The 14,462-nt window shown below is 45.2% G+C and overlaps 1 protein-coding gene across 1 annotated transcript; it reads right to left on the bottom strand.

Annotated features, from left to right (window-relative positions):
* Nucleotides 1-76: 76 nt before the first annotated feature.
* On the bottom strand, nucleotides 77-14,205 carry PERP (p53 apoptosis effector related to PMP22). The gene is made up of 3 exons (XM_080390195.1): nucleotides 10,689-14,205; nucleotides 3,147-3,290; nucleotides 77-2,518 (listed from the first exon to the last, which is right to left on the bottom strand). The coding sequence occupies exons 1-3, from the start codon at nucleotides 10,897-10,899 to the stop codon at nucleotides 2,283-2,285; spliced, it is 591 nt and encodes a 196-aa protein (XP_080246321.1). The 5' UTR covers nucleotides 10,900-14,205; the 3' UTR covers nucleotides 77-2,282.
* Nucleotides 14,206-14,462: the final 257 nt, after the last annotated feature.

Raw genomic sequence — 14,462 nt, 5'->3', positions numbered from 1 at the left:
GAGAAGGAAAGAATGGCTGTTTGCTTGAGTTTATGAAACAAATCCATGAACCACAAACACCAAGTTTCTACAACCATCAGTTAAAACAGTTTTAATTAAACCACCACATTTGAAAGGAGTGCCACATACATTAGTATCACTTGAGAGTAATTAATGACTATTTGCAATAGCTTTCTCCCAAACATCTTAATTGTGTAACATTCTGGTTATGCTTCTACCCCTCCCAGTACATTCAGAGCCAAGTTTATTTTTCATTTGTGCTTTTTTGACAAGTTATGACAATGTTTATTAAAAAACACATACAAAAGACTTAAGTTCTGCTAAACCCTATTGCCATACCATCCTCCCTCTCATTAGGAAGGGTGTCCATTTTCTTACATCTTTTCTCCTTCTCAGCTTTAGCTGTGCAAGGATTTTCTGGGCTTGGGATTCTCTGCTGCGTTTTGAAATCACTAGAAAATAGGTACTATTATTGCTCATGATACAAATAAGTCTACACAGTAGTCCCCACCAGCCCATACTGTACAGAAAAGGAAAAAAAAAAAAGAAAAAAAGACACATTTGCCACAGAATTCTCTTCTTCAGCATGAATCATAAATACAGTTGATTGTATATGCTGTGACTGAGCTTGTAACACAGTTCTGAAGTCTGCAGATTTTGTGAAGTTGAAAATGGCCTGGAAAAGACCTTCAGCGGTCACCTGGCCTTTTCAAAACCGGATCACATGCAATATATATAATTACTAAATTAAAAAGGTGTTACAAAACAGATAGCTATACAATATATAATACAAGAAATATTGGGCATTGAAAAAGCTTAGTTCTAAATTACTTCAGTTTTACAGTATGCTGGTTAATGCTTTTTAAGTTCTATCTTGTACATGTGCATGAATACATACACTCATACACTTCCCCTAAGTACTGCGTTCATGATAGTAAGAAGTAAGTCCCTAGCTGCTCATTACGCAGAGTGACATGCAGCATTTGCTTTCCACCCTACCTGCACCCCCCTCAGAAATTTGTCTCAGCTAGAGATACCTCCCCTATAGCTGGAAGGCAAGCTCCACAAATGAGCCTCTTCCTTCTTTCCCAGCTGAGGAAAGCTTTGACAAAGAATATAGACCATAATTAAACCTGCTGTAAGCTGCTGCAGGTCCATGACCAACACAGACATGGCTCTGCCTCGCTGGAATACTTGATTGGAATTACTGGCTCCAGAAACACAAGCCAGGAGCCAGCCAGATTACTCTGAGATGGGTGTCTCTATGAAGTTTGCATATGTAGATTGCTCACAGAACTGCTTTTCTATTTTGACCTGTTATCCCTAGTGACTCACAAAGCATCCCTGAGTTTACTAAACTCTGGAGTACCTACAATGTGCTTTAGAAACTTTTGGAGGTTTTCAGCACCTGCTAAGGTTTTCCTCCAAAGCACAGCTGATAAAACAGTGAAGTTAAGACAGACAAAGAACAGTGTATGTTTCTACTCAAAGATATTTTCTAAATCAGCATCCCTCAAATACCATATAAAAATATATGTAGTTTAACATCTGAAAGCTTATTGATTCTCTCTGTGACAATGTCTATTAAATTATATGTGGCTCCATCACAAGTCCTGCAGTGGCCACAAAAACACCAGTAAGCATTACATTAGCCACTGTTACACACACCAGCTCCATGTTTCAGAGGAGATCTTCATCCAACATCACCAACTGATGGAAAATAAATTTTATTTTTACTTTTCACTTAATTCAAATAGCTAATAGTCAACAATAGTCCAGTAACAGGAATCAGAAGAGACTAAGGCAGCAGGTGACTACAATAGTCTCAGGGAGGTTCCTTCCTTTGGACTAACTCTGGTGGAAGAAAAGGCACTCTTTGGAAGGTTGGGTTTTTTTCTAGTTCCATTTAAAACAATTTTGTCAGAGGTGAAAACAAAATAACTTACAGGTTCCTCTAATGGGTTGTTTAAAATCTCTTCCTTTCTGCCCTTGAAACACTATATTCATATGCAAATGTTTGAATAAAATAAGGATGACTCAAATTGGGAGGGGAAGTAGAAGTAAACCACCCAAATAGATATCGACATGAGCATATGTAAATAATACTTTAGGTAAAAGCTAGTTGCTTAAAGATACCAGTATTTTTACTAATTTACTGCCAGGGCTAATAAGGAACAATCTGGCAAAAAAGGTGGTTTTTCAGTGTCTTACAATTGCACCAAATTTACATCAGAGGTGCTCCTCTGTTGCTTTGACAGTGGATTGTACTTGGATTTAATCTTTCAATTTAAGTATGGTGCTCTCTCTGGGGAAGAGTAGTAATAGGTAGGCTTGATGTTTCCCAGGACTTCATCTTCCCAGTTGGGGAGACAGCAGAAGAAGAAAGCACAACCTATTGCAACAACAGTGCTGGCCCAACCAAAGCCATAGGCCCAGCTGAACATATTATCTCCTGTCAGTGGAATTTCTTCTGTGAATTTCACTGGGTAGATGACCAAGCCTATGATCTGGAACGCAGCTAGAGAGAAAGAAAGAAAAGCAGGAGTAAATGGCAATGAATGTATTGCATTTCCCACTACAAAAAAGGTACCCAGAGATAACTGCATATCCTTTTAAGATGTGTAAGGATTAGTTTCAGTCCTACAATCAAATGTGCATTCTCACCGAGGTATACGACTTCTGGCCAAGGCAGATCCCCACGTCTATCCAACTGCAGCAGCTACAGCTGACATTGCCAGGTTGCTAAGGCACATACCTGCATGCGGTGGCTGTCCTACAGCCAGGCACTGTGATCCCTGCAGAGCCAGTGACCTCCCACCCGTACCACAGCCCCACCACTCCTCCCCTCGGGAAGGTGGGAAGCACCCGGGGCTCCTGGTCCCCAAGTCATAGCATGTGACATGCAGGGTCAAAGGTGTTGGCTGCCCCTGCACACCACTTTCAGGGAAGTGCTAACGGACAGCGGCTACTGGAGCTCCCACAACCATCATCCTCTCAGAGCATAAATCAGTCTTCTCTTGTTCCCCATGAAAATGAGTCACAAACCAGACAAAGACAGTTATTCGGTAGGGAGGCTCCATCTAGCATGTTTTTCTGCTGATGCTTGTTTTACATCTAAAATACCTTGTCTTTATGCCCAGCCTTACCAACAACAAAGAGCAAGCCTCCGATTCCTCGCACAAAGTTGAAACGGAGTATCTCAATTGAGAACGCGATGACTGCGAGGGCGAAACAGATGACCAGGATCACAAAGCCAACAAGATAGGTGGCAGCTGCTGCTCTCCCCCATCCTTTATGAGAAAACAAGAAAGATGTTACACACAGCGGTGCGTTGAACCGTAGGTCATTGCAGGTCTTTGGTTCCCTTTAATCTTTTTTTGTTGAAACCCTTTACTGTAAGAAGTGTGCTCTATGTCAAAGCAATACTGGATGCCTCCAAAGTGCACAGCTGCAGAGCAAAGAGGCAGCATCACTAGTGGAGCAGCACAGAACTCCCTGCCTGCTAACTTGTTCTGCTGGAAAGGAGGGATATAGCGCAGCATGGTAATAGAAGTAATACCTCCAAACTCCCTATCTGTGAGGACCCGCAGACAGCTGAGCAGATAGGGCACACAACTGCTGAGAATGTACTTTTTTGTCACCTTTCCTGTTTGACATGAAAGTTTACAAAGCTACTTCCATGCACAGGGGAGTATGAAAGCCAACAAGAGGGTACCTCACAGGAGATAACTGCGGGGAAATAACAGTGCTGTCAGCATACAGCTTCTTGCCTGTTTGTTTATGACAAGAATAATGCATGTGGAGCAAAGTTAGCATTACTAAAAAGAAATAGATTGGAATAGCTGAAGTGAGAGATGACAAAGAGAAAGCTCTTGATGATAATTATCTACTCACAGCTGAAAAAAAAAAATAGAACCAGCTAAAATGCAGCAGGTGGAAGAGAAATAGCAGAATCTGAGGTAAAGTGGAAATTCCTCTTTGAATCATTACTTTGACATTTGCTGGAAAAGGGCAGTGCAGATTCTTAGGATCAAGCAACTGCAGGCTGAAGAGGCTCAGGCACAAAGCAAGTAGCCTTATCCAAGCAGAGCAGCACCAGTGCCCAGAACTCATCCACCACAGGCCAGGGCAGCAAAGTTAAGAAAACATCCCAGAAAAATTCCAGCAATTCCCCTTTTGCAGTAACACAGGTTTGTGAGAAGGCCCTCATTATGGCCAGACCCTGTCCTCTTTAGAAACCAAGCAGGAGTTCAGTTGAGCCCAATGCAAACAGCAACAAGCAAAGTTGCTCCTGCCCTGGAGGCAGGATAACTGCCCACATGGGCTAAACCATAGGGCTGGTGCTTTGTTTTCCAGTCAACTGTCATCACAGCTCAATTCCCACATCTGCATAACATTGATTTCTACTTCCATACATTTAGACAGAGGTAGGGCCAGATCCTGAGCTCCCTCTAATGTAGGAATAAAGACAGCAGCGATATCTAGGTCAAAATATTAAAAAAACAAGTATCTTTCATCAGAGCTGCCTGTTCCAACGCAGCTAAAGTGACTCTGGAGACACCCTGCTTTCAACATAGCCTCCGCTCTTTCCTGTGTGAAAGCGCAGAGGAAAGATGTTGAGACAGAACATTTTTCTGAAGAGTTAAAATCCTCCACCTTAACTCATGTACTCTACTAGCTGCATAAATGAGGGATACCTAGTAGTTTTACTGCATTCTCTGACTCAAGTTATCTCAGACACCTCTACTACATACATCAATTTACTCTCGGAAAGCAAAGCATTGTTTTACAGTGATTTTCATCAAGTCTGAATTGGTTTCTTTCCCCTCTATTCCACAGGAAGAGTAAAACACAGCAGCCATCCGTCAGCCAGATCTTGGCCCCAACTACCACCTGAAGACAGTCATGTTGGCATAGAAAGGGTAAGGGAAAGGGTTTTCTTTACCCCCTCCCTTCTTGGAGCTACTCAAGACAGCAAAAACTCTTCAAATTACTTCTCCTTCAGTCAGTCCTGCACATTTCACACCCCTTCGCTATGACAGGGCTGCAGGTTAAGGAGGGAGGGAGGGAGGACACAAGCTGTATCAGTGGTCTGGTAAAACTTTTTCAGACAAAATATTCTCTAACATACCTAACACAAGTACTGGATATTATCTCCACAATAGAATTTATTTAGGGATAACCAATATAAAGGGATTTATTTTCTCATCTCTGGAAGTACAGAAACAACACACACAGTTGTAGGAGATGTCTTGTCAGGACAATCGATACCAAGCTGTCCTGGTTTCAGCTGGGATAGTTAATTTTCCTTAGTAGCTGGTGTAGCACTGTATTTTGGATTTGGTGTGAGAAGTATGTTGATAGCACACTGATGGTTTTAGTTGTCACTAGGTACTGTTTATACTAAGTCAAAGAGTTTTCAGCTTCTCAGGCCCTGCCAGTGAGAGGGCTGGAGGGGCACAAGGAATTGTGAGGGGACACAGCTAGGACAGCTGGCCAAAGGGATATTCCATACCATGGGACATCATGCTCTGTATGCAAACTGGGGGTGGGTGGGGGGTTGGCCAGGGCCTGCCAATCCTTGCTCAGACACTGGCTGGGCATCAGTAAGCAGGTGGTGAGGCAGTCATGTTGTGCATCACTTGGGTTTTTTTCCCCCCTTCCCTTTAGACTTCCTTCCTCCCCCTCCCCCCTACTTTTTTATTATAACTGCTATTATTATTATTGTTGTTCTTTCAATATTAAATTGTCCTTAACCCTCAAGTGTTACATTCCTTTCTGATTCTCCTCCCTATCCCTCTGGGTGAGGGCAGGGGGAATGAGTGACTGGCTGCATGGCACTAAATTACCAGCTGGGGTTAAGCCACAACACAAGCCCAGCTTTGTTTCAGGTCTTCAGAAATAGGCAGTAGTAGGCATCACCATTATGAAAATCAGTGGGTTTTGTTCTCATGCATGACAGAGCTGAGTGCTGGTGATGCCATACCTTTCTCTCCTTCTCCAACTGGATTATCTTCTCCAGCAGCAGTTACTAGCAGGTTGACACTGACAAGACCTGGTAAGACTGAGTTTCTGGTGCTGGCCACGGAGCTGGATGGGTCTACAATGGCTGGAGTCTAGTTCAGCCCATCAAACAGCCAGCCTGCCACATGAACACCAGTGCAAGTCATAGAAGAACAGCAAAAAGCTCTGGACTTTGCTCTGTGTGTGTATATATACATATATACGCACACACAACGCAAAAGAAATGTCATCAAAAGACTTCCACTTAATTGTTTAAGTGACTGACTGCAGGGTGGGAAGCTGCACCCTTACCAAGCACAGGGTGCAGCCCTGGCACGCTCCTTTCCCACACAAACCATTGCTTTGCAGCAAAAGGGCTGCTGCAGGGCTCTGACTGAAACTGCTGTTTCTCCATGCAGGATCCCCCTCATTCCCACACCTATCAAGTCAGGATTTCCCAGCTCCTTTTCCACCCAGAGGCTCCTGAGAGCTGACTGAGCCACTCACAGGCACCCAGATCTCCTGTCTCAATCTGCAAGACCCTTCACCTGCAGCTCCCAGCTGCCAGGAGGGGAGAGGTCCGTAAGAGCTGGAAAGACCTGCTCACACTCAAGAGAGACAAATCTGCCCCATTTAGAATTTAAACTTTCCATAAAACCAGAAAATTTGCTGATCCCTTCATCTGGCAGAGAGAGTGTTTCTTACTCTAAAATAGGCATAGATATGCTGTCTGTTTATGAAATCAAGCAATAATGCTATGATAATTTGGGGCTGCATAAGTAGGAGAGCAGAACAACAGGGGAGCAGAAAAGCAGAACAGTTGGAGGTATCAGCATTCCCCAGGTCAGCTTTGCTTCAAAGAGTCAAGTTCTTTGCATCTAATCAACAGAAAAGTATTTATCAATTAGGTGGTGTTGAAAGAACATTTTAAAACCCCAACTGTTCAGAGGCTGAAAGTCTGTAATTATTAGGAAGGATTAAGAGTTTTATTACATAGCTTGATTAATGATGACTAGGGAAAGAAACTAAGCTGCAAATGTTATCATGCAAATCACTAGGAGGAGTCGGGATTATTTAATGATGAGCATCAGTAACATGACGAAATTTAAGAAAAGAAAGAAACAGAGACTTAGTGTTAGGAGTATTTCCTGATTTTATTTGGCCATGCCTCAGTCTCACCTGGGAGGATATGGAAGCTCTACAGGGTAAGGATATTTAAATCTAAATTTCCCTTTAGAAATAAGACAACTGAGGAAACAGTCTAGCAGGAAGGTGAGCTGCTACAGGATTTAAGTAACAAGCCTTTCTTGTCTTTGTTCACTCACAAAAGCAGAAGCCAGTTTGTTGGCTTGCGAATAACTGTAATCTTAGGGTGGACATTTTTACTGTGATATGCATACGAGGCGTGATTTTACACAGTAGTACAATATTTTTCTTTATATAAATGGCAGTAGCAATTCTTTTTCAGCCTTGAGAGCCCACTACACAGAATGGTCCAAAATATCTGGTTTTGTTGACAAAAAAGAATTTCATTGCAAGCGAGAGCAGTATCAGTAATATTTTCTTGCTCACATAATATGCAAACTTCCATGTAGCATGACTGGTGAAGGGAAGGTACATGCATACCCACCATGAGCCCAGGACAGCCCAGAATCAAAGGTTTGCTGGGAAGGCTGGTTGGGAATTAATACTGGGGATCACAGCTCTGCTTTGGGTTTAGAAGTGCAGGAAAAGCAATTGCTATACTACTGAACTGTTAAATACAAGCCCACTAGTATGAACTTTGCTTCAGCCACTTGTCTCTGCCAGGAGCTCAGGAGAAGCACAATCCTACAAGTTTCCAACATTTAACATCTTTGGGTTACTAGCCGTGGAATTGCACCTGCCCAGGGGCCAGCAAAGCCCACCGGCAGGGATGCCAGCCTCACCTGCTTGCTGGGATCTTTTACTGGGGAGTTGCAGTCAATGTTTTCTGGGTGTAGACAGGGACACTACTAGAGAGAACTACTACACCTCTTCCATTAGCATTTTTCATCGAGTGCCTGCACTCAGCTGACACTATAAGCCAAGTTAGTATTTTCTCAAATACATCCTGCACTGTAAACCAGACAGCAGCATGCCTGAGAAGAGGCATACTGAAAAGCATACATGTAACATTCCTGGCCCCTCAGTGAAGTCAACACATGCACTCAGCTTCACCAATAAATAGCCTGTGGTATCAAAGTCCCTGCCTCTAGGGACACAGGTACAGTGGCACAGCCACAATGAAACATGAGCTGGGCTCCTGCTTTCAGGTTCCACCTTTTTCTTCATTGGCTTTTTTTTTTTTTTTTGGCACTTACTAAAGATCCAGATGAATGCTTCTCTTTTTCTAGGTTGGCTGTTGTGTACTTAATGAGTACCAACTGGCTGTGAGAAATACACGAAAGAGTTAACCTCCATGGGATCACCTTTACTGCACACATACACGCCCATCTTTTACAGTGGTAATTCAAAGCAAAGTCGCTGGGAGCAGCCGTACAGAACCTGGAGGACACAGCCACCCACAAATACTGCTCCTGAACTTACAGCCTCATCACTATAAAGACGGCCACCCTCTCCAGTTAACCACATTGCAAACAATCCTTGTCATATCTGATGACTTACTGATATATTTTAAACACACAGTCAACAGTTTTACTGCAATGATCTAGACTTAAGTCATGGAGTCATTTCACAGTGCAGTGCAGCAGCTGTGTGTTGCAACATTTTGATAATAGACAGACACTGCCAGCCAGGTACTTCCCAGACACAAACCAGCACAGAGCTCTAAAAATCCCTTCAATGCCTCCCCACCAAATGATACCCTGCTCTTCTTTTTCCCTTTCCACTTCTTCCCTCTCATGTGGCATTTGCAAATGTGCATTAAGAAGCAATGCAGTTTAGGAGACACTCCTATTTGCAAATCTGTTTGTCTGTTCCTGGCCCTTTTTCCCCATTTAAAGTAAGTGACTCAGATGCTTTTTCTCTTCCTTCTCTTAGTACACATGCCACAGCTCAATTAAGAAACTGTTTAATGGAGCTTTCTGTTAATGGGGATCCACTCTGGAGTTTTCATTTCACCAGGAGGGGTGCCGGATGGTTAGTGCATAGTAGTTATTGTATGCAAAACACAAGTTATGCATCTCAATTAATTAACTTTTCTTTTCCTGCAGCACTGTTGTAAATGCCTACTAGGCATTTTTTCCTTTGTAAATGCCCTCACCTATTTTGAGCCTAATTGCATTAGCATAGAAAAAAGGAAACAAATCAAACCTGAACTCATACATTATATCCTGTCTCTAGATGTAAATAATATTTGAGTAGACAGTGGCATTGATGTCATGAAAATTAGAAAAGAGGAAAAGTCAGGCTGGTACAAATAAGCCAAGGATTTAAATAAGTTTTGGTTGAAATAAGCAAAGTCGAAGACAATAGGTCTTCTCTGAGAGCTTGTTAACTAGAAAAAACTACAAAGTTGCTTTTGCCCCACAAGGCTCCAGACTGATGCGAAGTACACACCCATCAGTACTTGGGGACATGAGCCATGGTGTCACTACAGAGGAAGGCAAGTTTCAGCAGCTCTACTGTATTAGCATTTCGTCCCTGCACAATGCAAATTTCAGCAGTTCTGCACTAGCTTTTCTTCTCTGTCTAATCGGGGGTGGGCATATCTTTGTCACACTAGTCAGATTTCTTCCACCTACAGTAAAAGCTGCAGTCATCACCTGGCTGAGAAATGAAGCCACTGCTCTTGCAAAACATTCAGGGTTTAGCCTATGCATGTGTTGCAATGAAAAGCTTCTGGACGTTAGTCCGCCATGCTCAGGCAGCAATGGATCTGCGAGGGGAAGCAGTGCCAGCTCTCCCAGCTGAAACACACCCTTCCAGCTTCCCAGTCCCCAAAGCACCCTCATCCAGGATCTTAAGGCGGGTCTACTTATTTGTCCAGAAATATTTTGTGAGGGAAAAGCAGATATAATCAGACCCATGTGTTCTAGCAAAAAACAAAAAGTCTCCCCCCCAAAAAAACAGAAACTGGGAGCGTGCAGTAAGACTATTACACTGGCGACGCCAGATACAGAAGCAGCTCAGCAAGTTAAAACAGAGGCACAATTATCCCCGATTTAGGCCCCAGCGCAATAGAGTGATACAGAGGAAACAGCATTTTTTTTTTCTGCCTGCAAACCCACACCGGGCCATTTCAAGCTGCGGGTCAGGAGGCATCTGAACAGCAGCACTCCCTTAGCCAGGCAGGGTTAAATCCAGGTGCCGTCTCCCCCCGGAGGGCCGGGGGAACGACCCTTCGCTGCTGCCCAGGTGCGGCTCTGCCCAGCCACCCTGCACGGCCCCGTCCGGTCGGCGGCGGCGGGGCGCCGGCGGTGCCAGGCGGGGCTGTTGGGGGTGCCAGGCGGCAAACCCAAAGCGGACTTGGGGCCAGCTGGCTCTCCTACCCCGGCTGCTAACACCCGGCTCCTCAGCGTTGTGCCAATGGAAAACACTGCCCTGGAGCATCCAGACCTGTGCGTCTCTGCCGGTTTAAGCCCTGAAGCGGCATCAGTACCGGTTCCGCACGGGAGGCTCCATCCCAGGGAGCAGCTGCGCACAGCAGCGGCGGGGAGAACCCCCCCGGCGCCGGCCGCTCCGCGTGGGTGCCCCCCACTCACCGTAGTCCATGAGGGACTCGCAGCTCCAGTTGAGGTCCTCCTCGCCCCGCGTGCAGCTCTCCCACAGCGACGCTTGCTGCACGTAGGGCGCCGACTCGGACTCCAGCCAGCCCCGGCCGGCCAGGGCGATGATGCCCATGATGATGGCCAGGCCCAGCAGCAGGGGCAGGAGCCACCTGCACCTCCAGCAGGCGAGGCCGCACACCACCATCCTGCCCGGCCGGCGGGGGCTCCCAGCGAGCCCGAGCTTCGCGGGTGGGGTACGGCGGCGACGCTCCGCCGGGACGGGAGGCTGTGCTGGCCCGAGCGGGCTTTTAAGGCGCCGGGCGGAGGCAGTCCCACCCACATTCCTCTGACTAAGCCTGGCGGCGGCCCCGACCGGTGGGGCCGGCGGAGGGAGCGCGGGGCTGGGCCCGGCTCCTGGGCTGCCCCGCTCCCCTGCCAGCCCCGCGGACCCCCGGCCCTTCGCCCGTCCTACCTGGCCCCAGCCTTGCTCTTAACCCCTTGCTGGCCGCCGCCCCCCGGCCCGCTCCTCAGTCGTGGCCCCGCCACCGCAGACCGTAACCACGGCAAACACTGCCGGTGCCCCAGGTTTCGCAAGCCCTGCCCTTCCCCCGGCTGTCGGAGCGCATCTTTCTCCTCACTGCTCGTCGGACAGCCAGACCAGCATCACCCAGCACTGCCATGCTACTGATGTTAGCCACTTCAGGTACCGACAGCTCCCCGTCGCTTCTTTCGCAGTTGAAATGGGCGACTCCTTGCCCAGTTTTTGGGCAGTCAGAATGCAAACGAGAACAATAAAGGTGTTACAGGAGGATGGGAATGTCACATTATTAACAAGAAAGCCATCACTTGTCCGGCATCAAGCCCAGCATTAAACAAATGCGTGTTTCCTAATAGCCATCTAACGAGGGTTTGACTGTAGTTTGGCCCTGGCTTCCAACCAGGCTGTGCCAGGCACAGTCCAGCAGTGGTACTCAGGTCCCATACGCCCTGATCTTCTCCCATCCCATGTCTGGAAATGCATCCCCAAAATTACCAAAATAAAGGCTTCCCCATCATACAGCATGAGTGAACACCCAAAATTTTGGTCGTGGGAGAAGCACTTCTCCACAGTAAGATCTACACAGAACCCAACACATCCCACTGCCCGGTTCCAATGCAAACTCTCCTCAAATCAGCAGACACATGCCTATCACAGGACTAGGGGTGCGTGTGTTTGGGGCACATAACTCACACACATCTGGTAGAGTCTTGCAGCAGCTTCAAGGCCTTAGCAAACAGGTCAGTAGGAGGACAAATCCTGGAGGTCTGAGAGATGGAAAAAGAATAGTGGGTAGGGGGGATCACATGTGTTTCACGGAAGATGGGGGCATATCAGTTCTTACTGGACCATCAGATGGGATTTTGTCACAGCTGTGTCAAACGTGATCAAACTGTATCCAATGTCAACTCCTCAAAAGATACTCGGGGGGGGGGGGCGTCTTGTAAGGAGGGATGGTCAATCTCATTTGAGTACCAATTGCTGGCAAATGCTAGCGAATGGATTGTGATGCTAAAATCAGAACAATAAGATTATATCACCATAGGCAAGTTGCAAAAATCTCAGGCAGGTTACCTCAAACCACTAGAGTTTCACCAGTCCTCTCAACATCCTCCTTAAAGTTCCCACCAGAAAATTCTAGAAAGGTGCTATAGGTATCTAGAAAGTATGTACTTGTATGTACGTGTTAATACAATATGAGCAAAAAATGGGACTGTGAGAAGTACTAATTATGTCAATAATAGCTAAAGTATAAATTCCTATGGAAAAAGTAGCTTTAAATTTCATTTGCGTATTTATTGCTTCGGTTAGATTAGTTACATAGCATGTGGTTTTTCAAAGAGTGAAAACGAAAAGCTGTAGCTTGGAATTACTGTAACATTTCCTAGAAACTGAGAGAAGGGTATTAAGTTGACGCTTTTAAGAATTTCCATTTTTGAATACTGTTGAGGGACTATTTGCCATTTAGCTGTCTCAAGCGCTTTCACTGGCAAGCACATATGGACTGGCAAAATAATGAAGGGCTGGTTTTAAGATCTAATCTAGCTTTAAATCATCTATCTGGAAAAATTAATGGCCTGCATAATCCTGCATAGTAAGTTGTATTGTGACAAGGTATCACTTTATTGTTTAATTACACACACACATATACATAGTTTTACACACACTTTTTATTCATAACTCATCTTCCACTCTTCAGTTCTTGCCTGTTTCCTTACAATATCAATTTAAATCATATCTACGTTTGTATTATTCCTGAAGCCTGGATTACTACCACTTTGTTCTTTTCAAATCCAATCAAATCGGTACCAAAATATTCTTTCTCCTTTACTCCTGGTGCTCATTCCCACTGTTCAGATTTTATTCATAATGAAATAGAGCTGTAAATACATTTTACCTGAACTACTTGCAAACGTAATTCATCAGCACACAGGTTTTGCATAAAGAAGTCAGGGCAGAACTGGGTGGGCACCATGACCATCTCTTCTTGTCACTACAGCAAAACTTCATTTGTGCAGTGCCGAGAGCTGATTTTCCATCAGTTTGACTGCCAGCACTCAAGTTACCCCAGAAAGAGATGCAGAAGGTATTTTCTTCAGCACAAAAAGTGAGAGCTGTTGGAAGAGAAGAGAGGTTAAGTTTCATCCCTTTAGCGAGAAATGGAGTTGGAATGCACTGCTCAGGAAAGCGCTCACTTCATTACGAGGTCAGAAGTTAGAGAGCTCCCCCAGTTCAGATGGGTGCCTAGGGCTGGCTGCCATTTTTTGCAGTTGCCATTAATTGTTTTCCCAAGGCTGTGCCTGCACCTGGAGAGCCTCCATGCCCAGATGCTGCAGTAGCTGGGTGGGCATGACGAGAAGCACCAAGGGCAGCCTTCAAGCCCACCTCTGGCATTCATGGCTCTCACGGCCGACCCTGCTGCTCCCAGCGACCCCATGAAGAGGAAAATGCCATCTTCTCCTTTCTTATTAAACATCTGGATTTTAAACAACTGGGAAATCTAACTCAAGTTAGAAGATAATATACCAAACATTTCATTCAGTGTGACGGAGGGCCTGCATCACAGTCAGTGAAGTATTTGCCTTCAGTGCCAGCACTGCTGGGATTTAGTAGTGAGGAAATCTAGCAAGCCAATAAACCAGTGCCTCCTGTAGCAACATAGGCATCTCCAGCAGCATATGTAGTTTTTCTCACCTCCAGGCTGTGTAGCCTGCATCTTCACAGAGACCAGATGGTAGGAGTCAGCTCTGTGGGGCTGCAACGATATGAACATGAAAAACATGTAGTGTGATGATCATGAGGGAAAGATGCCCTAATACGTAACAAAATAAACCAGAGGTTTGCTTTACTAAACACCAAAACCACCTGAATCTACCTGGGTGTTCTGAATCAAGCTGCTCTATCAAAAATATGTTATCTTCAGCTATGAACACAGCTATGTGTTCTGTAATTATTATGAAAATCTAGACCCTTTCCCCACGGAAAAAAGGAATCATAAGCTTCTTTCACTGCCACTATCCTTACCTTTAATTATATATTATGTAAATAATCAGATAATTTCATAATCTTTGGGGCTCTATAGCAATATTTTTGCTCTACAGTGTAATGAGGGATATGCCCTTATAGTAGATGGTGCTTTACGTGGAGTAAATAATTTACCACTGCTGGCAATCATTCACACAGCTATCAGAGAAAACCAAGCAGCGCTGTGTGAAGGTCGGGGATCAGCT

Source organism: Falco punctatus (assembly GCF_963210335.1).
Source record: "Falco punctatus genome assembly, chromosome: 5".
Taxonomy (NCBI): domain Eukaryota; kingdom Metazoa; phylum Chordata; class Aves; order Falconiformes; family Falconidae; genus Falco; species Falco punctatus.
Note: the sequence above shows the minus strand (reverse complement) of the source record. Positions and strands in the feature narration are given on the sequence as shown.

What these genes read in the sequence shown, in the direction of transcription:
- PERP (XM_080390195.1), bottom strand. Translation starts at nt 10,899, where the DNA reads ATGGTGGTGTGCGGCCTCGCCTGCTGGAGGTGCAGGTGGCTCCTGCCC. An exon ending in CGAGTCCCTCATGGACTACG is followed by an intron (nt 3,291 to 10,688) that starts GTGAGTGGGGGG and finishes TTTCTCATAAAG; the next exon opens with GATGGGGGAGAGCAGCAGCT. An exon ending in AGGCTTGCTCTTTGTTGTTG is followed by an intron (nt 2,519 to 3,146) that starts GTAAGGCTGGGC and finishes CTTTCTCTCTAG; the next exon opens with CTGCGTTCCAGATCATAGGC.